Source organism: Manacus candei, unplaced genomic scaffold (genome assembly GCF_025592945.1).
Source record: "Manacus candei isolate 608988 ecotype Guabito, Panama unplaced genomic scaffold, ASM2559294v1 h1tg000228l, whole genome shotgun sequence".
In the NCBI taxonomy this organism is placed as follows: domain Eukaryota; kingdom Metazoa; phylum Chordata; class Aves; order Passeriformes; family Pipridae; genus Manacus; species Manacus candei.
The window spans coordinates 1,370-22,542 of NW_026138276.1; the positions used below are offsets into that span (position 1 = coordinate 1,370).

General features: G+C 64.5%; 2 protein-coding genes and 2 long non-coding RNA genes across 5 annotated transcripts; 2 read left to right on the plus strand and 2 right to left on the minus strand.

Moving 5' to 3' along the window:
- Positions 1–465: 465 nt before the first annotated feature.
- On the minus strand, positions 466–14,918 carry LOC127464476 (cytohesin-2-like). Its single transcript, XM_051774809.1, is given in 13 exon segments — positions 466–890; positions 3,362–3,516; positions 4,150–4,202; positions 4,205–4,220; positions 5,787–5,865; positions 7,506–7,618; positions 8,923–9,071; positions 9,488–9,600; positions 10,811–10,891; positions 11,934–12,052; positions 12,169–12,235; positions 13,182–13,329; positions 14,761–14,918. Coding segments are annotated over 13 exon segments (1,200 nt in total). The 5' UTR covers positions 14,780–14,918; the 3' UTR covers positions 466–802.
- LOC127464478 (uncharacterized) lies at positions 6,225–7,410 on the plus strand. The gene is made up of 3 exons (XR_007901407.1): positions 6,225–6,325; positions 6,640–6,670; positions 7,321–7,410. It is a non-coding gene; the product is annotated as an uncharacterized LOC127464478 (long non-coding RNA).
- Positions 14,919–15,666: 748 nt separating the features above from the next.
- RPL18 (ribosomal protein L18) lies at positions 15,667–20,776 on the plus strand. Its single transcript, XM_051774810.1, is given in 9 exon segments — positions 15,667–15,764; positions 15,950–16,036; positions 16,814–16,921; positions 18,741–18,839; positions 18,928–18,978; positions 18,980–19,052; positions 20,018–20,083; positions 20,650–20,690; positions 20,693–20,776. Coding segments are annotated over 9 exon segments (567 nt in total). The 5' UTR covers positions 15,667–15,761; the 3' UTR covers positions 20,732–20,776.
- LOC127464480 (uncharacterized) lies at positions 16,983–17,841 on the minus strand. Of its 2 annotated transcripts, none has more exons than XR_007901409.1 (3): positions 17,538–17,672; positions 17,412–17,474; positions 16,983–17,013 (listed from the first exon to the last, which is right to left on the minus strand). It is a non-coding gene; the product is annotated as an uncharacterized LOC127464480 (long non-coding RNA). The 2 variants fall into 2 exon arrangements; XR_007901408.1 differs by lacking the exons at positions 16,983–17,013; positions 17,538–17,672 and adding exons at positions 17,035–17,106; positions 17,766–17,841 and having other exon boundaries at positions 17,412–17,527.
- Positions 20,777–21,173: the final 397 nt, after the last annotated feature.

The window sequence follows — 21,173 nt, forward strand, 5'->3', positions numbered from 1 at the left end:
TCCTGGTCTGGGGGGGTCTTGGGGGGGTTTTGGGGGGTCCCTCCCGGCCCGGGGGGGTCCTGGGGGGGGTCCCTGGGGGGGTTTGGGGGGTCTCAGGGGGTCCCAAAGCCCCCCCTGTGCTCTCAGAGGGTCCCTCTCAGTGTGGGGGGTTTTGGGGGTCCCAGGGAAGATTTGGGGGGTCCTGGGGGGGCCCCTCCTGGTCCGGGGGGGTCCGGGGGGGTTTTGAGGGGTCCCTCCTGATCCAGGGGGGTCCCTGGGGGGGTTTTGGGGGGGTCTCAAGGGGTCCTAAATCCCCCCCGTGCTCTCAGAGGGTCCCTCTCTGTCCTGGGGGAGGTTTTTTTGGGGGGGTCCCTCTCACCCCTCGGGGGGGTTTTTGGGGGGTCCCTCTTGATTTGGGGGGGTCCCTCCCGGCCCGGGGGATCCCTGGAGGTCCGGGGGGGTCTCGGGGGGTTTTGGGGGTCCCTGGGGGTGGTTTGGGGGGTCCCAAATCCCCCCCTGTGCTCTCAGAGGGTCCCTCCTGGTCTGGGGGGGTTTTGGGGGGTCCCTCCCGATCCCGGGGGGTCCCTCCCGGCCCGGGGGGGGTCCCTGGAGGTCCGGGGGGTCCCTCCTGATCCAGGGGGGTCCCGGGGGGGTCCCTGGGGGGGGGTTGGGGGGTCTCAGGGGGTCCCAAACCCCCCCCCGTGCTCTCAGAGGGTCCCTCCTGGTCTGGGGGGGTTTTTGGGGGGTCCCTCCCGGCCCGGGGGGGTCCCTGGAGGTCCGGGGGGGTCCCGGGGGGGTTTTTTGGGGGGTCCCAGCCCCCCCCTCAGGGCTGTTCCTGCTTCTTCTTGACCGAGATGCGTTTCTTCCGCGCCGCCAACATCTCATAAAAGGGGTCCACGCTCACCGCCGCCCTGGGGGGGTTTTTGGGGGGGTTTTGGGGGTTTTTGGGGGTTTTGGGGGGTCCCGGGGGGGTTTAGGGGACCCCCCAGCCCGTGAAAACCCCCCCCCTGGGGAAGCCCGGAGGGGTCACGGCCCCCGAAATCCACCCAGGGAGCCCCAAAAACCCTCCCGGGGAGTCCCGAAAAATCACTCAAAGACCCCAAAAATCACCCCAGGGGACCCCAAAAATCACTCAAGGACCCCAAAATTCACCCGGGGGACCCCAAAATTCATCCCAGGGGACCCCAAAATTCACTCAGGGGACCCTAAAAATCACTCAAGGACCCCAAAACCCTCCCAGGGGACCCCAAAATTCACCCAGGGGACCCTAAAAATCACTCAAGGACCCAAAATTCATCCCAGGGAACCCCAAAATTCACCCAGGAGACCCTAAAAATCACTCAAGAACCCCAAAATTCACCCCAGGGGACCCCAAAATTCACTTGGAGACCCCAAAATTCACTCAAGGACCCCAAAATTCACCCGGGGGACCCTAAAAATCACTCAAGGACCCCAAAACCCTCCCAGGGGATCCCAAAATTCACCTGAGGACCCCAAAATTCACCTGGGGAGTCCCAAAACTCGCCTAGGGGGCCCAAAATTCACCCTGGGGGACCCTAAAAATCACTCGGGGTCCCAAAATTCACCCAGGGGACCCTAAAAATCACTCAAGGACCCCAAAATTCACCTGGGGAGTCCCAAAATGCACCTGGGGACCCCCAAAATTCACATGGGGACCCCAAAAATTCACTTGGAGACCCCAAAATTCACCTGGGGACCCCAAAACCCTCCTGGGGGAGTCCCAAAATTCAGTTGGAGACCCCAAAATTCACTCAAGGACCCCAAAATTCACCCCAGGGGCCCCAAAAATCACTCAAAGACCCCAAAATTCACCCAGGGGATCCCAAAATTCACTCAAGGACCCCAAAATTCACCCCAGGGGCCCCAAAAATCACTCAAAGACCCCAAAATTCACCTGGGGAGTCCCAAAACTCACTTGGAGACCCCCCAAAACTCATGCAGGGACCCCAAAATTCACCCCGGGGGACCCCAAAAATCACTCAAGGACCCCCAAATTTGCTGGTTTTGGGGCTCCCAGGGGTGTTTTTGGAGGTCTCTGGGGTGGGTTTGGGGGGTCCCAGGAGCGTTTTTGGGGGGTTTTTTGGCCATCCCACCTCTCCTGTCCCTCCAGGCTCTCCCAGGGCTGGTTTTGGGGGTCCCAGGGGTGGTTTTGGGTTATTTTGGGGTGTTTTTGGGGTCCCAGAGCTGTTTTTTGGGGGTTTCTCACTGGATGGATTTGATCCACTCGTCCTTCTGGTCCCTGGTGGGGGCAGAGATCCTGTGACACCCCCCCGGCCCAGGGGTGGTTTTGGGGGTCCCAGAGGTGTTTTTGGGGTATTTTTGGGGTCCTGGGGGTTATTTTGGGGGGTTTTTGGGGTTTCTCACTGGATGGATTTGATCCACTCGTCCTTCTGGTCCCTGGTGGGGGCAGAGATCCTGACACACCTGCCTGTCCCAGGGTTGATTTTGGGGGTGTTTTTGGGGTCCTGGGGGTTATTTTGGGGTTATTTGGGGTGGGTTTGGGGTTATTTGGGGTCTCTCTCACTGGATGGTTCTGGTCCCTGGTGGGGGCAGAGATCCTGTGACACCCCCCCGGCCCAGGGCTGGTTTTGGGGGTGTTTTTGGGGGTCCCAGAGGTGGTTTTGGGGTTATTTGGGGTGGGTTTGGATATTTTTAGGGTCTCTCACTGGATGGATTTGATCCACTCGTCCTTCTGGTCCCTGGTGGGGGCAGAGATCCTGTGACACCCCCCCGGCCCAGGGCTGGTTTTGGGGGTGTTTTTGGGGTCCTGGGGGTTATTTTGGGGTTATTTGGGGTGGGTTTGGGGTTATTTGGGGTCTCTCTCACTGGATGGATTTGATCCACTCGTCCTTCTGGTCCCTGGTGAGGGCAGAGATCCTGCCTGTTCCAGGGTTGGTTTTGGGGGTGTTTTTGGGGTCCTGGGGGTTATTTTGGGGGGGGTTTTGGGTCCCAGAGCTGGTTTTTGGGGGTTTCTCACTGGATGGATTTGATCCACTCGTCCTTCTGGTCCCTGGTGGGGGCAGAGATCCTGGGACACCCCCCCGGCCCAGGGCTGGTTTTGGGGGTCCCAGAGGTGGTTTTGGGGTATTTTTGGGGTCCCAGGGGTTATTTTGGGGGGGTTTTGGGGTCCCAGAGCTGTTTTTGGGGTCCTGGGGGTTATTTTGGGGTGGTTTTGGGGGTTTCTCACTGGATGGATTTGATCCACTCGTCCTTCTGGTCCCTGGTGGGGGCAGAGATCCTGCCTGTCCCAGGGCTGGTTTTGGGGATCCCAAAGGTGGTTTTGGGGGTGTTTTTGGGGTCCTGGGGGTTATTTTGGGGGGGTTTTTGGGGCTCCCAGGGCTGTTTTTGGGGTCTCTCTCACTGGATGGATTTGATCCACTCGTCCTTCTGGTCCCTGGTGGGGGCAGAGATCCTGTACACCACGTGGTTCCCCTCCACCACCCGCCCGTCCGCCTCCGTCTTGCAGGCCTTGATCAGCTGCCCCTTGTTGTTGGGGATGTAGAGCTCGAAACAGTGCTGGGGGGGGGCACAAAATTCGGGTTGGGGGGGTCCCGGGGGTCTGGGGGGGTTGGGGGGATCGTGGGAGGAAGGGGGGGTCAGGGGGAGAAAGGACAAGGGGGATAAAGGGGAAATTGGGGCTGAAGACCCCCTGTTTTGGGGGGTGTGGAGCTCAAAACGGAGCTGGGGGGGGCACAAAATTCGGGTTGGGGGGGTCCTGGGGGGGGGCCGGGGGTCTGGGGGGGGTTGGGGGGATCGTGGGGAGGAAGGGGGGGTCAGGGGGAGAAAGGACAAGGGGAGAAAGGGGGGATTTGGGGTCAAAGCCCCCAGTGGTTTTTGGGGGTGTGGAGCTCAAAACAGAGCTGGGGGGGGGCACAAAATTCGGGTTGGGGGGGGTCCCGGGGGGGTCCCGGGGGTCTGGGGGGGTCGTGGAGGAAGGGGGGGTCAGGGGGAGTTTGGGGGGTGGAGGAAAAGGGGATAAAGGGGGTTTTGGGGTATTTAGGGGTGTTTTAGGGGGGGTTTAGGGGTGTTTTGGGGGTGTTTTGGGGGTGTTGGGGGTATTTTGGGGGTGTTGGGGGTATTTTGGGGTGTTTTAGGGGGGTTTAGGGGTGGTTTGGGGTGTTTTGGGGGTGTTTTTGGGGGGTCTCTCACCGGTTTCCGTGGATCCTCCACCTCCCGGATGCTCAGGTTCTCCAGGGGGATGATCCCCGAGGCTCCTTATCCTGGGGGGGGTCAGGGGGGGGATTTTGGGGGGTCAGGACCCCCTGAGGGGGTCCCAGAGGAGTTTGGGGGGGTCCCAGAGGGGGAGTTTGGGGGGGTCCCAGCAGGTTTGGGGGGGCTCCACCCCCCGATTTCATGACACACCCCGGGCTGTGGGAACGGGGGGGTTTGGGGGGGTCCCGCGGGATTTTGGGGGGCTGGGGGGGTCAGGACCCCCTGGGGGGTCAGGGGGTCCCAGAGGGGTTTGGGGGGGTCCTGGGGGGGCTTTGGGGGGGTCCCAGCAGGTTTGGGGGTGCCCCAAAGAGAACTGGGGAGAGGGTCCATGACACACCCCTGGCCGTGGGGAACGGGGGGGGTTTGGGGGGTCCCACAAGATTTTGGGGGGTTGGGGGGGGTCAGGACCCCCTGGAGGGGGTCGGGGGGTCCCAGGGGGGTTTGGAGGGGCTCCCAGAGGGGGGGTTTGGGGGGGTCCCAGCAGGTTTGGGGGGCTCCACCCCCGATTTCATGACACACCCCGGGTTGTGGGGAATGGGGGGGGTTTAGGGGGTCCCACAAGATTTTGGGGGGGCTGGGGGGGGTCAGGACCCCCTGAAAGGGTTGAGGGGTCCCAGAGGGGTTTGGGGGGGTCCTGGGGGGGCTCTGGGGGGGGTTTCTCTATCCAGCAGGTTTGGGGGGCTCCACCCCCGATTTCATGACACACCCCGGGCTGTGGAAATGGGGGGGGTTTGGGGGGTCCCACAAGATTTTGGGGGGTTGGGGGGGGTCAGGACCCCCTGGAGGGGGGTCGGGGGGTCCCAGAGGGGTTTGGGGGGGTCCCAGAGGGGGAGTTTGGGGGGGTCCCAGCAGGTTTGGGGGGCTCCACCCCCGATTTCATGACACACCCTGGGTTGTGGGAATGGGGGGGGTTTGAGGGGTCCCACAAGATTTTGGGGGGCTGGGGGGGGTCAGGACCCCCTGAAAGGGTTGAGGGGTCCCAGAGGGGTTTGGGGGGGTCCTGGAGGGGCTTTGGGGGGGTCCCAGCAGGTTTGGGAGTGCCCCAAAGAGAACTGGGAGAGGGTCCATGACACACCCCTGGCCGTGGGGAACGGGGGGGGTTTGGGGGGGTCCCACAAGATTTTGGGGGGTTGGGGGGGGTCAGGACCCCCTGGAGGGGGTCGGGGGGGTCCCAGAGGGGTTTGGGGGGGTCCCAGAGGGGGAGTTTGGGGGGGGGTCCCAGCAGGTTTGGGGGGCTCCACCCCCGATTTCATGACACACCCCGGGTTGTGGGAATGGGGGGGGTTTAGGGGGTCCCACAAGATTTTGGGGGGTTGGGGGGGGTCAGGACCCCCTGAAAGGGTTGAGGGGTCCCAGAGGGGTTTGGGGGGGGTCCTGGGGGGGCCCTGGGGGGGGTCCCAGCAGGTTTGGGGGGCTCCACCCCCCGATTTCATGACACACCCCGGGCTATGGGAACGGGGGGGGGGTTTGGGGGGTCCCGCGGGATTTTGGGGGGTCTGAGCCCCCCGGGGGGGGGTCGGGGGGCTCCGGGGGGTCCCGGGGGGGGTCCCGGGGGGTCTCTGGGGGGGTCTCACCGTGGTGTACTCGAAGTAGTAGAGGCAGTTGTCGGTGAGGATGAACCAGCGGCGCTTCCACGTCTTCACCCGCCCGCCTGGGGGGGATTTGGGGGGGTTTTGGGGGGTCCCAGGGGGGTTTTGGGGGGGTTTAGAGGGTCCCAGGGGGGTCCAGAAGGATCCGGGGAGGGGTTTGGGGAGGTTTTGGGGGTCCCAGGAGGGTTTTGGGGGGTCCCAGGGTGGGTTTTGGGGGTCCGAGGGGAAATTTAGGGGAGGTTTGGGGGGGTCCCAGGTGGGGTTTGGGGTCCCAGGTGGGATTTGGGGGGTCCCAGGGGCGTTTTGGGGGGTCCCAGGGGGGGTTTTGGGGGTCCCAGGGGGGTCCCAGGGGGGGTTTTGGGGTGCCCCCTCCCCATCCCAGCACTCACCTCCTGAAGGGTCCCGGGAGCGTCGATTTGGGGGGATTTGGGGGGATTTTGGGGGGGAAAAAAGAGGGAGGAGAGAGAACAAAAATCAGTCCCAGGTGTGGTGGGCGTGTCCCAGGTGAGGTGGGCGTGTCCCAGGTGAGGTGGGCGTGTCCCAGTCCCTCCCAGTGCTCCCAGTGTCCCCAGTTTGAGCAGCCAGCCCTCGCAGGCGGGGTTGAAGAAGGTGTGGAGGGGTTGGGTTGGGTTGGGTTGGGTTTGGGTGGGCGTGGCTGGGTGCAGGTGGGCGTGGCTGTGCCCAGGTGTGTCCCAGGTGAGGTGGGCGTGTCCCAGCCCCTCCCAGTGCTCCCAGTGTCCCCAGTTTGAGCAGCCAGCCCTCGCAGGCGGGGTTGAAGAAGGTGTGGGTTGGGTTGGGTTGGGTTGGGTTGGCTTTGGGTGGGTGTGGCTGGGTGCAGGTGTGATGGGCGTGTCCCAGGTGTGGTGGGCGTGTCCCAGCCCCTCCCAGTGCTCCCAGTGTCCCCAGTTTGAGCAGCCAGCCCTCGCGGGCGGGGTTGAAGAAGGTGTGGGTTGGGTGTGGGTGGGCGTGGCTGTGCCCAGGTGGGCGTGGCTGTGCCCAGGTGTGTCCCAGGTGAGGTGGGCGTGTCCCAGCCCCTCCCAGTTTGCCCAGTGTCCCCAGTTTGAGCAGCCAGCCCTCGCAGGCGGGGTTGAAGAAGGTGTGGAGGGGTTGGGTTGGGTTGGGTTGGCTTTGGGTGGGCGTGGCTGTGTGCAGGTGGGCGTGGCTGTGCCCAGGTGTGTCCCAGGTGTCCCAGTCCCTCCCAGTTGTCCCAGTGTACCCAGTTTGAGCAGCCAGCCCTCGCGGGCGGGGTTGAAGAAGGTGTGGGTTGGGTTGGGTTTGGGTGGGCGTGGCTGGGTGCAGGTGGGCGTGGCTGGGTTCTGAGTGGGCGTGGCTGTGCCCAGGTGTGTCCCAGGTGTCCCAGTCCCTCCCAGTGTTCCCAGTGTCCCCAGTTTGAGCAGCCAGCCCTCGCGGGCGGGGTTGAAGAAGGTGTGGGTTGGGTTGGGTTTGGGTGGGCGTGGCTGGGTGCAGGTGGGCGTGGCTGGGTTTTGAGTGGGCGTGGCTGTGCCCAGGTGTGTCCCAGGTGTCCCAGCCCCTCCCAGTTGTCCCAGTGTCCCCAGTTTGAGCAGCCAGCCCTCGCGGGCGGGGTTGAAGAAGGTGTGGGTTGGGTTTGGGTGGGCGTGGCTGGGTGCAGGCGGGCGTGGCTGTGCCCAGGTGTGTCCCAGGTGAGGTGGGCGTGTCCCAGCCCCTCCCAGTTGTCCCAGTGTACCCAGTTTGAGCAGCCAGCCCTCGCGGTCGGGGTTGAAGAAGGTGTGGGTCAGGTCGTTGCCGTCGTCCTCGGGGATCTTGAAGGGCTCCGAGCGGATGCTCTCGTACAGGTTCTGCCAAAGGGGGCGGGGTCGCGCCTGGACACGCCCACCCAGAGGCCACGCCCCCCCCTCGGGACACGCCCCGCCCACCCCGAGCGGCCCCTCCCCTCCCCGACACCCCCAGACCCCAAACCCGCCCCGCCCCTTCAACCACACCCTCTTAAGCCCCGCCCCCTGAGCCCCCGTTAGGCCACGCCCCACACAGGCCACGCCCAAAGGAGCGCCCTGCCCCTCCCCCAACAGACTCCAAACCCGCCCCACCCCTTCAGGCTCCGCCCTCACAGCCCCACCCCTGTGGGTTCCGCCCACAAGGGCCCCGCCCAGTTAAGCCACGCCCATTTTAAGCCCCGCCCACCCCCAGCAGCTCCTCGGGCAGGTCCCCCCTTATCATTGATGCCCCCCAGACCTTCACCCCCCCCCCTTCCCTTGGACCCCAACCCCACCCCACCCCATAAAGCTCCACCCCAATGACCCCGCCCAGTTAATCCCCGCCCCCTTTAAGCCCCGCCCACCCTGAGGAGCCCCTCGGGCAGGTACCCCCATCGTTGATGCCCCCCAGACCTTCACCCCCCACCACCCCCAAACACCCCAAACCCACCCCAAACCCACCCCACCCGCTCAGACTCCGCCCCAACGGCCCCGCCCAGTTAAGCCACGCCCATTTTAAGCCCCGCCCACCCTGAGCAGCTCCTCAGGCAGGTCCCCCCTTGCCATTGATGCCCCCCCAGACCTTCACCCCCCACCCTTCCCTTGGACCCCAAACCCACCCCACCCCCTCAGACTCCACCCCAATGACCCCGCCCTCTCACGCCACGCCCCTTTAAGCCCCGCCCACCCTGAGGAGCCCCTCGGGCAGGTCCCCCCCGTCATTGATGCCCCCCAGACCTTCACCCCCCACCACCCCCAAACACCCCAAACCCACCCCAAACCCACCCCACCTGCTCAGACTCCGCCCCAACGGCCCCGCCCAGTTAATCCCCGCCCCCTTTAGGCCCCGCCCACCCTGAGGAGCTCCTCGGGCAGGTCCCCCCTTATCATTGATGCCCCCCAGACCTTCACCCCCCCCCCCTTCCTTGGACCCCAACCCCACCCCACCCACTCAGACTCCGCCCCCATGACCCCGCCCTCTCACGCCACGCCCCCTTTAAGCCCCGCCCACCCTGAGGAGCTCCTCGGGCAGGTCCCCCCTTGCCATTGATGCCCCCCAGACCTTCACCCCCCACCCTTCCCTTGGACCCCAAACCCGCCCCACCCCCTCAGACTCCGCCCCAACGACCCCGCCCCCTCACGCCACGCCCCCTTTAGGCCCCGCCCACCCTGAGGAGCTCCTCGGGCAGGTCCCCCCCGTCGTTGATGCCGCGGTTCATGGCCACGAAGCGCTCGGCCGACGGCTTGTCCCGCACGTTGGGGTTGTGCAGGCTGGTGTTGAGCATGATCACCGCGAAGGACAGCACGTAGCACGTGTCTGGGGGGGCACAGGGCGTGGCCAGGTGCGCCCAGGTGGGACCTGGGCGTGCCCAGGTGTGCCCAGGTGTGTTGGGGGAGCGCCCAGGTGGGACCTGGGTGTGCCCAGGTGTGTCCAGGTGTGTCCAGGTGGGACCTGGGGGTGCCCAGGTGTGCCCAGGTGTGATGAGGGAGGGGTCAGGTGAGCCAGGGGCGTGTCCAGGTGTGACCTGGGTGTGTCCAGGTGTGTCAGGGGTGTGTCTAGGTGTGTCAGGGGCATCTCTAGGTGAGTCAGGGGCGTGTCTGGGTGTGTCCAGGTGAGTCAGGGGTGTGTCCAGGTATGACCTGGGTGTGCCCAGGTGTGTCTGGGCGTGCCCAGGTGTGTGAGGGGCGTGCCCAGGTGTGCCCAGGTGCGTGAGGGGGCGTGTCCCCGCTCACCTGTGCAGGTGAAGACGCCGGGGTTGCAGAGGCAGTAGCGCTGAGCGAAGGCCTCCATCATCCTGTCGATCTTCTGGGCCTCCCCCGGGAGCCGGAAACTCCACAGGAACTGCCTGGGGGGGGGACAGAGCCCGAAATCTCACCTGGGAACCCCCAAATCACACCTGGGAACCCCCAAATCACACCTGGGGTACCTGAAATCACACCTGGGAACCCAAAAATTACACCTGAGACCTCCCCCGGGAGCCGGAAACTCCACAGGAACTGCCTGGGGGGGGGGGAAAGAGCCCAAAATCTCACCTGGGATACCCCAAATCCCACCTGGGATACCCCAAATCCCACCTGGGATACCCCAAATCACACCTGGGAACCCCCAAATCACACCTGGGGTACCTGAAATCACACCTGGGAACCCCCAAATCACACCTGGGACACCCCAAATCACACCTGGGATACCCCAAATCACACCTGGGACACCCCAAATCACACCTGGGAACCCCCAAATCCCACCTGGGACACCCCAAATCCCACCTGAGACATCCCCCGGGAGCCAGAAACTCCACAGGAACTGCCTGGGGGGGGGGAAATCCCAAAATCTCACCTGGGAACCCCCAAAATCACACCTGGGATACCCCAAATCACACCTGGGATACCCCAAATCCCACATGGGATACCCCAAATCACACCTGGGAGCCTCAAACCACACCTGGGGTACCTGAAATCACACCTGGGAACCCCCAAATCACACCTGGGACACCCCAAATCACACCTGGGACACCCCAAATCACACCTGGGATACCCCAAATCCCACCTGGGACACCCCAAATACCACCTGGGACACCCCAAATCACACCTGGGATACCCCAAATCACACCTGGGATACCCCAAATCACACCTGGGACACCCCAAATCACACCTGGGAACCCCCAAATCACACCTGGAAACCCCAAATCACACCTGGGGTACCTGAAATCACACCTGGGAACCCCCAAATCACACCTGGGATACCCCAAATCACACCTGGGATACCCCAAATCACACCTGGGACACCCCAAATCACACCTGGAACCCCAAATCCCACCTGGGACACCCCAAATCACACCTGGGACACCCCAAATCACACCTGGGATACCCCAAATCACACCTGGGACACCCCAAATCACACCTGAGACATCCCCCGGGAGCCAGAAACTCCACAGGAACTGCCTGGGGGGGGGGGGAAATCCCAAAATCTCACCTGGGAACCCCCAAAATCACACCTGGGACCTCCCAAATCCCCCCCAGGTGCCCCCCAGGTGCCCCCCAGGTGCCCCCCGTGCCCACCTGAGCGCCTGCACCAGGTTGAGGTCGGTGAACTCGTGCAGGTCGACGAAGGCGTGAAGGACCCCGATGTTGAACTCCTCCCTGGGGGCGGGGCCAGACGCCTGTCAATCACGCCCACACGGAGGCCACGCCCACCCAGGCACCGCCCACTCGCCTGTCGGTCATCCCCACCCAGCCAGACCCCGCCCACATCCACCCAGGCCCCGCCCACACCACCTGTCAATCATCCCCACCTACTCAGACCCCGCCCACACCCACCTGTCAATCACTCCCAGGACACGCCCACCTGACCCCCACCCACACTCCGCAAGCCCCTCCCCCTTCCCAAACCCCTCCCCTTCTTCCCAAGCCCTTCCCCTTTCCTCAAGCCCCTCCCCTCCCCAGGAAGCCCCACCCCCTCCTAATAAGCCCCTCCCCTTTCTATCAACCCCCCGGGCCCAGGTGACCCCTCCCTCGCCCCGGGCGTGTCCCGACGGGCGATTTTGGCCCCGCCCACCCCTCCCCACTAAACCCCTCCCCTCCCCCCAGCCCCTCCCCTCCCTCCCAAGCCCCTCCCCTTCCCAGGAAGCCCCACCCCCTCCTAATAAGCCCCTCCCCTCCCTACCAACCCCCCGACCCCAGGCGACCCCTCCCTTGCCCCGGGCGTGTCCCAATGGTGATTTTAGCCCCGCCCACCCCTCCCCACTAAACCCCTCCCCTCCCCCAAGCCCCTCCCCTTCCCAGGAAGCCACACCCCCTCCTAATAAGCCCCTCCCCTTCCCAGGAAGCCACACCCCCTCCTAACAAGCCCCTCCCCTTCCCCTCTAGCCCCTCCCCTTTCTATCAACCCCCCAGCCCCAGGTGACCCCTCCCTTGCCCTGGGCGTGTCCCAACGGCGATTTTAGCCCCTCCCACCCCTCCCCACCAAACCCTTCCCCTCCCTCAAGCCCCTCCCCTCACTCTCAAGCCCCTCCCCTTCCCAGGAAACCACACCCACTCTTAATAAGCCCCTCCCCTCCCTACCAACCCCCCGACCCCAAGCGACCCCTCCCTCGCCCCGGGCGTGTCCCGACGGGCGATTTCAGCCCCTCCCACCCCTCCCCCGGCCCCGCCCACCCCCCCGGCCCCGCCCTGCCCCGCCCACCTCTCTCCCAGGTAGTCCCCGATGGCGGTTTTGTTGAGCCCCTCCCCCTTGTAGAGGAAGCGGGCGATGTCCTCGGCCGTGTGCCGCAGCAGCTCGTTCTCCACCAGGAACTGGATCCCCTGCGCCCCCCCAAAAACCCCAAATCCCGAATTTTGGGGGGGGGTTCAGACCCCCCCCGACCCCCCCCCGGGGCTGAGGGACCCCTGGGACCCCCACCCAGCCCCCCAAGCCTCACCTTTTTGGGGTCCATGTTGAACTTCTTGCGGCCCATCCCCATCTTGCGGTTCCGCTGCAGGGTTTTGCTGAGGGGGGGGGGTTTTTTTGAGGGGGGGGGTCACCCCAAAAATTTGGGGTCTCAGGGGGTTTGGGGGGGTTCAGGTGAAGTTTGAGGGGGGTTTGGGGGGGTTCAAGTGAAGTTTGGGGGGATTTGAGGCGTCACAGAGAGTTTTGGGGGGTTTCAAGTGGGGTTTTGGGGGGGGTTTAGGGGGGTCACCCCGAAAATTTGGGGGGTTTAAGGGGGTTGGGGGGGTTCAGGTGAAGTTTGGGGGGATTTGAGGCGTCCCAGGGAGTTTTGGGGGGTTTCAAGTGAAGTTTTGGGGGGGTTAGAGGGGTTTAGGGGGGGTCACCCCAAAAATTGGGGGGGTTTAAGGGGTTTGGGGGGGTTCAGGTGAAGTTTGAGGGGGTTCAGGTGAAGTTTGGGGGGGTTTGGGGGCATCCCAGAGAGTTTTGGGGGGGTTCAAGTGGGGTTTGGGGGGGGTTAGGGGGGTTTGGGGGGGGTCACCCCAAAAAATTTGGGGTCTCAGGGGGTTTGGGGGGGTTCAGGTGAAGTTTGAGGGGGGTTTGAGGGGGTCCAAGTGAAGTTTGAGGGGGTTCAGGTGAAGTTTGGGGGGGGTTTGAGGGGGTTCAGGTGAAGTTTGGGGGGGATTTTGGGGCATCCCAGGGAGTTTTGGGGGGTTTCAAGTGGGGTTTTGGGGGGTTTAGGGGGGTCACCCCAAATATTTGGAGTCTCAGGGGGTTTGGGGGGGCTCAAGCAAAGTTTGGGGGGATTTTCGGGGTCTCACCTGCCCTCGTTGGCCTCGAGCCCCTCAGACCCAAAACCAAGGAGGGTTTGGGGGTCCCAGGGTGGGTATTTAGGGGTTTTGGGGAGTCATTTAGGGGTCTGGGGGGTCATTTAGGGGTTCATGGGGGGTCATTTAGGGGTTTTTGGGGGTCCTGAGCGCGATTTTGGGGCCGTTTTCGGGGTCTCACCTGCCCTCGTTGGCCTCGAGCCCCTCGACCTCGCTCATGGCCTCGCTGAGCTCCTCCCTGAGCCGCTGGATCTCCCCGAGCAGCTCCTGCTTGCGGCGCCGGATGGTCTCCAGCTCCCGCCGCTCCTCCAGCGTCAGGTCGGGGGGCACTGGGGGGGCAACACACCTGCTGACCCCCTGGACACGCCCACCGACCGCCTGGACACGCCCACTGACTCCATGGACACGCCCAGTGTGCACCTGGACACACCCACCGACCCCCTGGACACGCCCACTGACCGCCTGGACACGCCCATCGACCACCTGGACACGCCCACTGACCGCCTGGACACACCCAGTGTGCACCTGGACACGCCCATCGACTGCCTGGACACGCCCACTGACTGCCCAGACACGCCCACTGACCGCCTGGACATGCCCAGTGATCGCATGGACACGCCCAGTGTGCACCTGGACACGCCCACTGATCGCCTGGACACGCCCACTGACCGCCTGGACACACCCACTGACTGCCTGGACACGCCTGCTGACCCCCTGGACACGCCCACTGACTGCCTGGACACGCCCACCGAGCACCCGGACACACCCACTGATCGCCTGGACACGCCCACTGACCGCCTGGACACACCCACTGACTGCCTGGACACACCTGCTGACCCCCTGGACACGCCCACTGACTGCCTGGACACGCCCACTGACTGCCTGGACACGCCCACCGAGCGCCCGGACACACCCACTGACCACCTGGACACACCCACTGACCCCTGGCCATGCCCACTGACTGCCGGGACACGCCTGCTGACCCCCTGGACACGCCCACTGACTGCCTGGACACGCCTACTGACCACCTGGACACGCCCATCGACCGCCTGGACACGCCCATCGACCGCCTGGACACGCCCAGTGGGCACCTGGACACGCCCGCTGCACTTAGCCCCGCCCCTTTTCAGTCAAGCCCCACCTCCTTTGGCTTAAACCCCACCCCCTTCTTGCTTAAGCCCCACCCCTTATAACTTAGGCACCACCCCTTTTCACTTAAGCCCCACCCCTTTTCACTCAAGCCCCACCCATTTTTCACTCAAGCTCCGCCCATTTTCACTCAAGCCCCACCCCATCCCCAAGTCCCTGTTACTCCGGGCCACGCCCCCACCTTTGACCACGCCCCTTCTATTTAACCACGCCCCTCCATTGACCCTGCTGCGAAAGGGGGGCGTGGCTTGCACTAAAGGAGGTGTGGCGTGCTTAGAAATGGGCGTGGCCCGGCCAGAATGGGCGTGGCATTACAAAAGAGGGCGTCGCCTGTTCAAGAAGGGGCGTGGTCTGGTCCAAACGAGGCGGGGCTTGGCTGGAAATTGGGCGTGGTCTAGTCGGAAAGGGGCGTGCCCCGTCCAAAAAGGGGCGCGGCCACCCCGGGAATCAGCCCCGCCCCCTCCCGTGACCACGCCCCCTCCCGTGAGGGGCACCACGTGACCCCCACCGGGCTCTCCCATTGGCCGGCGCCTCACGTTTTCCCCCCCCACCACCGTCCCCCCCCCTTCCCTCACGGTCCCCGCGCGGTCCCCGCGGCCCCGGGGCCTCACCGTACACTCCGTCCTCCATGGCGGGGCCGCGGCCGCTCCCTCGCGGCTCCTCCCGCCCCGCCGGGCCCGGGCCCGGGGCCGCCGCCGCTCTCGGAACCTCCGCCGGGCCCGGGGCCGCTCCGCCGCCCTCAGCGCCGCCGGGCCCGCCCCGAACGCCGCCTCCGCCAATCAGACGCCGCTCTTCGCTGAGTGACGGCGCCCTGCGCCAATGGGAGGCGGTCTTAATGAGCGGCCAATGGGAAAGCGCGGGTTAGGTGATGGACGGCTGCTCTAACCAATGAGCGGGCAGGAGGGCTGTTTAAGGCGGAGCGTGCGTGGTCCCGCCTCCGTGTTGGATTGACACCTCCAAGAGCCAATGGGAGGGCGGCATGGGCTGCAGGGTGTGGTTCGCGAGTATCAATGAGTTGCGAATATTAATGAGCTTGTTAATATTAATGAGGCGCGATAAGTCTTCGTGCGTCCTCCCAAGCCCTTCACGTGCCCCCCGTGTCCCCCATATCCCCCCGCCCCACTTAACCCCATTAATTAACCCCCAAATTCTTTATTCCCCTTCTCTCACCTCGGTCCTCCAGCACCACTGAGTCCCCCAATACCGCCCATGTACGCAATGTGTGTGTCCCCCCCCAATTAACCTCATTAATTAGCCCCCAACCTGTTAATTCTCCTCTCGGTCCTCCACCACCATCGAGTGGCGCTGCCGGAGCGGCCCCGCCGCCCTCCCATAACCCCCCCCATTGGTCCTCCAGCACCACCGAGTCCCCCAATACCCCCTCATGTCCCCAGTAGTGTCCCCCCCCCACTGCTCCTCAAATCCCTCCTCGTGTCCCCCCGTATCCCCCCATGTCCCCTCCACCCAATTAACCTCATTAATTAACCCCCAACAACGTTAATTCCCCTTTGGGTCCTCCAGCACCAGCGAGTTTCGCTGCCGGAGCGGCCCCGCCGCGCTCCCATAACCCCCCGCGCGGCCGCGCTCCCGCCTCTCCCTCAGCGGCGCCGCCATGGTGGGTGCGAGGGGGGGGGGTCCCGCCATCCGCCGCCATCCCCTCCTGGGGGGGCCCGAGGGGGCTCGGAGGGGTCGGGGGGACACCGGGGGGACACCGAGAGGGCGGGGGGGACACCGGGGAGGGGGTGGGGGGGGGGACACCGGGTGGGACCGCGGTGCTGATCGCCCCTCGCCCCCTCACAGGGGATCGACATCCGCCACAACCGGGACCGCAAAGTGCGGCGCAAGGAGCCCAAGAGCCAGGACATCTACCTGCGGCTGCTCGTCAAGGTGAGGGGGGCACGGGGGGACGGGGTTGGGAGCCACCCCCGGCTCCGTGTCCCGCCTCCCCCGTTACCCCCGGGTCCTGTCCCAGTTTCCCCAGTTTATCCCATTCCAGCTGTCCCCGATCCTGTCCTGGTTCCCTCTCTTAACCCGCCTTTATCCCTCGGTTTTTTTCGTCCTCAGCTGCACCAGTTCTTGCCCAGTTAATCCCTATTTATCCTGTTCCAGCTGTCCCTGTTCCAGTCCCCCCAGTTCATCCCAGTTTGTCTATTCCAGCTGTCCCTGTTCCAGTCCCCCCAGTTCATCCCAGTTTGACCATTCCAGCTGCCCCTCTTCCTGTCCCAGTCCATCCCAGTTGATCCCAGTCTGTCCCATTCCAGCTGTACCGGTTCCTGTCCCTGTTCCTGTCCCAGTTCCTGTCCCAGTCCATCCCAGTTACCCCAGTCTGTCCCTTCCAGCTGTACCGGTTCCTGTCCCTGTCCCTGTTCCTGTCCAGTCCATCCCAGTCCATCCCAGTTACCCCAGTCTGTCCCATTCCAGCTGTACCGGTTCCTGTCCCTGTTCCTGTCCCAGTCCATCCCAGTCCCCCCAGTTGATCCCAGTTTCTCCCATTCCAGCTGTACCGGTTCCTGTCCCTGTTCCTGTCCCAGTCCATCCCAGTCCATCCCAGTTACCCCAGTCTGTCCTATTCCAGCTGTACCGGTTCCTGTCCCTGTTCCTGTCCCAGTTCCTGTCCCAGTCCATCCCAGTCCATCCCAGTTACCCCAGTTTCTCCCATTCCAGCTGTACCGGTTCCTGTCCCGCCGCACCAACGCCCCCTTTAACAAGGTTGTTCTCAAGAGACTCTTCATGAGCCGCACGAACCGACCCCCCCTCAGCCTGTCCCGCCTGGTGAGACCCTTGGGATTCCTGGGATACCCCCTGGGACCACCCTTGGGATTCCTGGGATACCCCCTGGGGTCACTGGGATAACCCTGGGGTCACTGGGATAACCCCTGGGGTCACTGGGATAACCCTGGGGTCATTGGGATAACCCTGAGACCACCCTTGGGATCACTGGGATACCCCTGGGGTCACTGGGATAACCCCAGGACCACCCCTGGGATCATTGGGATAATCCTGGGACCACCCTTGGGGTCACTGGGATACCCCCTGGGGCCACTGGGATACCCCCTGGGGCCACTGGGATAACCCCTGGGGCCACTGGGATAACCCCTGGGGCCACTGGGATAACCCTGGGATACCCCTGGGGTCATTGGGATAACCTTGGGACCACCCTTGGGGTCACTGGGATACCCCCTGGGGCCACTGGGATAACCCCTGGGGCCACTGGGATAACCCCTGGGGCCACTGGGATAACCCCTGGGGTCACTGGGATAACCCCTGGGGTCACTGGGATAACCCTGAGACCACCCTTGGGATCACTGGGATACCCCTGGGGTCACTGGGATAACCCCAGGACCACCCCTGGGGTCACTGGGATACCCCCTGGGGCCACTGGGATAACCCCTGGGGTCACTGGGATAACCCTGGGATACCCCTGGGGTCACTGGGATAACCCTGGGATACCCTTGGGGTCACTGGGATAACCTTGGGGTCACTGGGATACCCCTGGGACCACCCTTGGGGCCACTGGGATAACCCTGGGATCATTGGGATAACCCTGGGATACCCCTGGGATCACTGGGATAACCCTGGGATACCCTTGGCATCACTGGGATACCCCCTGGGACACCCCCCGGATTTTTGGGGTCCCCCAGCCCCAATTTGTGCCCCCCCAGACCCCCCAAATCCCTCGGTTTGCACCCAAATCTTCCCCTTTGGTGCTGTCAGTGCCCATTAAAGGGGGTCAGGGGACACACCCCAACCCCTGGGCGGGTCCCCCCAACCCTGGGGGGTCTCCCCTGGTTTCTGGGGGTTCTCCCCCGGTTTCTGGGGTCCCCCCTGTAATTTTTGGGGTCCCCCAGCCCCAATTTGTGCCCCCCAAATCCTTCTTTTCGGTGCTGTCAGTGCCCATTAAAGGGGATCAGGGGACACCCCAACTCCTGGGCGGGTCCCCCCCAACCCTGGGGGGTCTCCCCTGACCCTGGGGGTTCTCCCCCGGTTTCTGGGGTCCCCCCCATGTTTTTGGGGTCCCCCAGCCCAAATTTGTGCCCCCCCCAGACCCCCCAAATCGTCCCCTTCAGTGCTATCGGTGCCCATTAAAGGGGGTCAGGGGACACACCCCAACCCCTGGGCGGGTCCCCCCAACCCTGGGGGGTCTCCCCCTGCCCTGGGGGTTCTCCCCCGGTTTCTGGGGTCCCCCCTGTAATTTTTGGGGTCCCCCAGCCCAAATTTGTGCCCCCCCAGACCCCCCAAATCCTCCCCTTCAGTGCTATCGGTGCCCATTAAAGGGGGTCAGGGGGCACACCCCAACCCCTGGGGGGTCTCCCCTGGTTTCTGGGGGTCTCCCCCGGTTTCTGGGTGTCCCCCTCGGTTTTTTGGGGTCCCCCCCGTGTTTTTGGGGTCCCCCAGCCCCAATTTGTGCCCTCCCAAATCCTTCTCTTCAGTGTTGTTGGTGCCCATTAGAGAGGATCGGGGGGACACCCCAACCCTGGGTGGGTCCCCCCAACCCTGGGGGGTCTCCCCCTGCCCTGGGGGTTCTCCCCCGGGTTTCTGGGTGTCCCCCCCGTGTTTTTGGGGTCCCCCCATGCCCAGTTTGCCCCCCCAGATCCGGATGATGAAGAAGCCGGGCCGGGCGGAGCGCACGGCCGTGGTGGTGGGCACGGTCACCGACGACGTCCGCATCCAGGACGTGCCCAAGCTCAAGGTCTGGGGGGCCCTTGGGGGGGGGCTCAGGGGGGGTTTTGGGGGGTCAGACACCCCCCCTAACCCCCCCCCCTTTGTGCCCCCCCCAGCTCTGTGCCCTCAGGGTCACTCGGGGGGCTCGGACGCGGATCCTGCGGGCGGGGGGGGTCCATCCTGACCTTCGACCAGCTGGCCATGGCCACGCCCAAGGGCAAGGGCACCGTGCTGCTCTCGGGTGGGTGACCCCCCCTGGGACCCCCCCCGGGACCCCCTGAGCCCCTCCCAAAACCACCTGGGACCCCCAAACCCACCCAGGACCCCAAAACCGCCCAGGATCCCAAACCCCTCTGGGACCCCTAAACCCCCCCCCAAGGACAAAGGCACCGTGCTGCTCTCGGGTGGGTGACCCCCCCTGGGACCCCCCCCGGGACCCCCTGAGCCCCCCCAAAACCACCCAGGATCCCAAACCCACCTGGGACCCCCCCAAACCCACCCGGGACCCCCAACCCCCCCCCCAAGGGCAAGGGCACCGTGCTGCTCTCGGGTGGGTGACCCCACCTGGGACCCCCCCCAGGACCCCCCAAACCCACCTGGGACCCCCAGAGCCCCCCCAGATCCCCCAAACACATCTGGGATCCCCCAAACCCACCCAGGACCCCAAACCACCCCGGGACCCCAAACCCCCCTGGGACCCCCAAAACCATCCCCAAAACACTTGAACCCCCCCCCAAAACCATCCCCCAAACCCCTGGCATCACCCAACCCCCCCCCTGGCCCTCCCCCCAGGCCCCCCAAACTCCCCCTGACCCCCCCAAACCCCTGTGGTGTCCCCCCTTCCCCAGGACCCCTAAATCCCCTCCAGGACCCCCAAATCTCCAAAATAACCCCCCCAGGACCCCCCAAACTCCCCCTGGATCACCCCAAAACCCCTCCAGGACCCCCAAACCTCCAAAATATCCCCCCCAGGACCCCCAAACTCCCCCCTGAGCCCCCCAAACCCTTTGGTGTCCCCCCCCAGGACCCCAAAGACCCTCCAGGACCCCCAAATCTCCAAAATATCCCCCCCAGGACCCCCAAACTCACCCTGGATCGCCCCAAATCCCCTCCAGGACCCCCAAACCTCCAAAATATCCCCCCCAGGACCCCCAAACTCCCCCCCCCAGCCCCCCCCAACCCCTGTGGTGTCCCCCCCTTCCCCAGGACCCCGCAAGGCCCGGGAGGTTTATCGGCACTTCGGGAAGGCCCCCGGGACCCCCCACAGCCACACACAAGTGAGGAGGGGGGATTTGGGGGGCTTGGGGGGGATTTGGGGGGTCCTGGAGGGGTTTGGGGGAGATTTGGGGGGGGCTTGGGAGGGATTTGGGGGAATTTGGGGGGTCCTGGAGGGGTTTGAGGGGGATTTGGGGGGGCTTGGAGGGGTTTGGGGGTGATTTGGGGGGTCCTGGAGGGGGTTTGGGGGGTCCTGGAGGGGTTTTGAGGGGTCTGGGGGGGGATTTTGGGGGGGTCCTGGAGGGGTTTGGGGGAGATTTGGGGGGTCCTGGAGGGGTTTGGGGGAGATTTGGGGGGTTCCTGGGGGAGATTTGGGGGTCCTAGAGGGGGATTTTGGGGTGATTTGGGGGATTTTGGAGGGGGGGGGGGGAGTTCAGAGAAATTGGGGGGGGGGTCTCGGGGTTGGAGGTCTGTGAATTTTGGGGGGTCCCCAAGGCCTGGGGGGTTTTGGGGGGGGGTCCCCAAGGCCGGGGGTGTTTTTGGGGGGGGGTCCCCAAGGCTGGGGGTGTTTGGGGGGGGACTCCCCAAGGCCGGGGGTCCCCCCTGACCCCCCCATTCCCCCCCCAGGCCCTACGTGCGCTCCAAGGGCAGGAAGTTCGAGCGGGGGCGCGGGGCAGGAGGGCGAGCAGGGGGTACAAGAACTGAGACCCCCCCCAAAATAAACGGGGCACGGAGCCCCCCCAACGTCCAGCTGTGTCTGTGTGTGATGAGACCCCCAAAAAACCACCCTGAGACCCCCAAAAAACCACCCTGAGACCCCCAAAACCCCCTCTGAGACCCCCAAAAAAATCCCCCAAAAAATCACCTGAGACCCCCCTCAACGTCAGGCTGTGTCCGTGTGTGATGAGACCCCCCAAAAAACCACCCTGAGACCCCCAAAAACCTCCCTGAGACCCCCAAAAACCACCCCAAAACCCCTCTGAGACCCCCCAACGTCAGCCTGTGTCTGTGTGTGATGAGACCCCCAAAAACAACCCCAAAACCACCCTGAGACCCCCAAAACCCCCCCTGAGACCCCAAAAAACCCCCCCTGAGACCCCAAAAACCCCCCCCTGAGACCCCAAAACCCCCCCTGAGACCCCCAAAA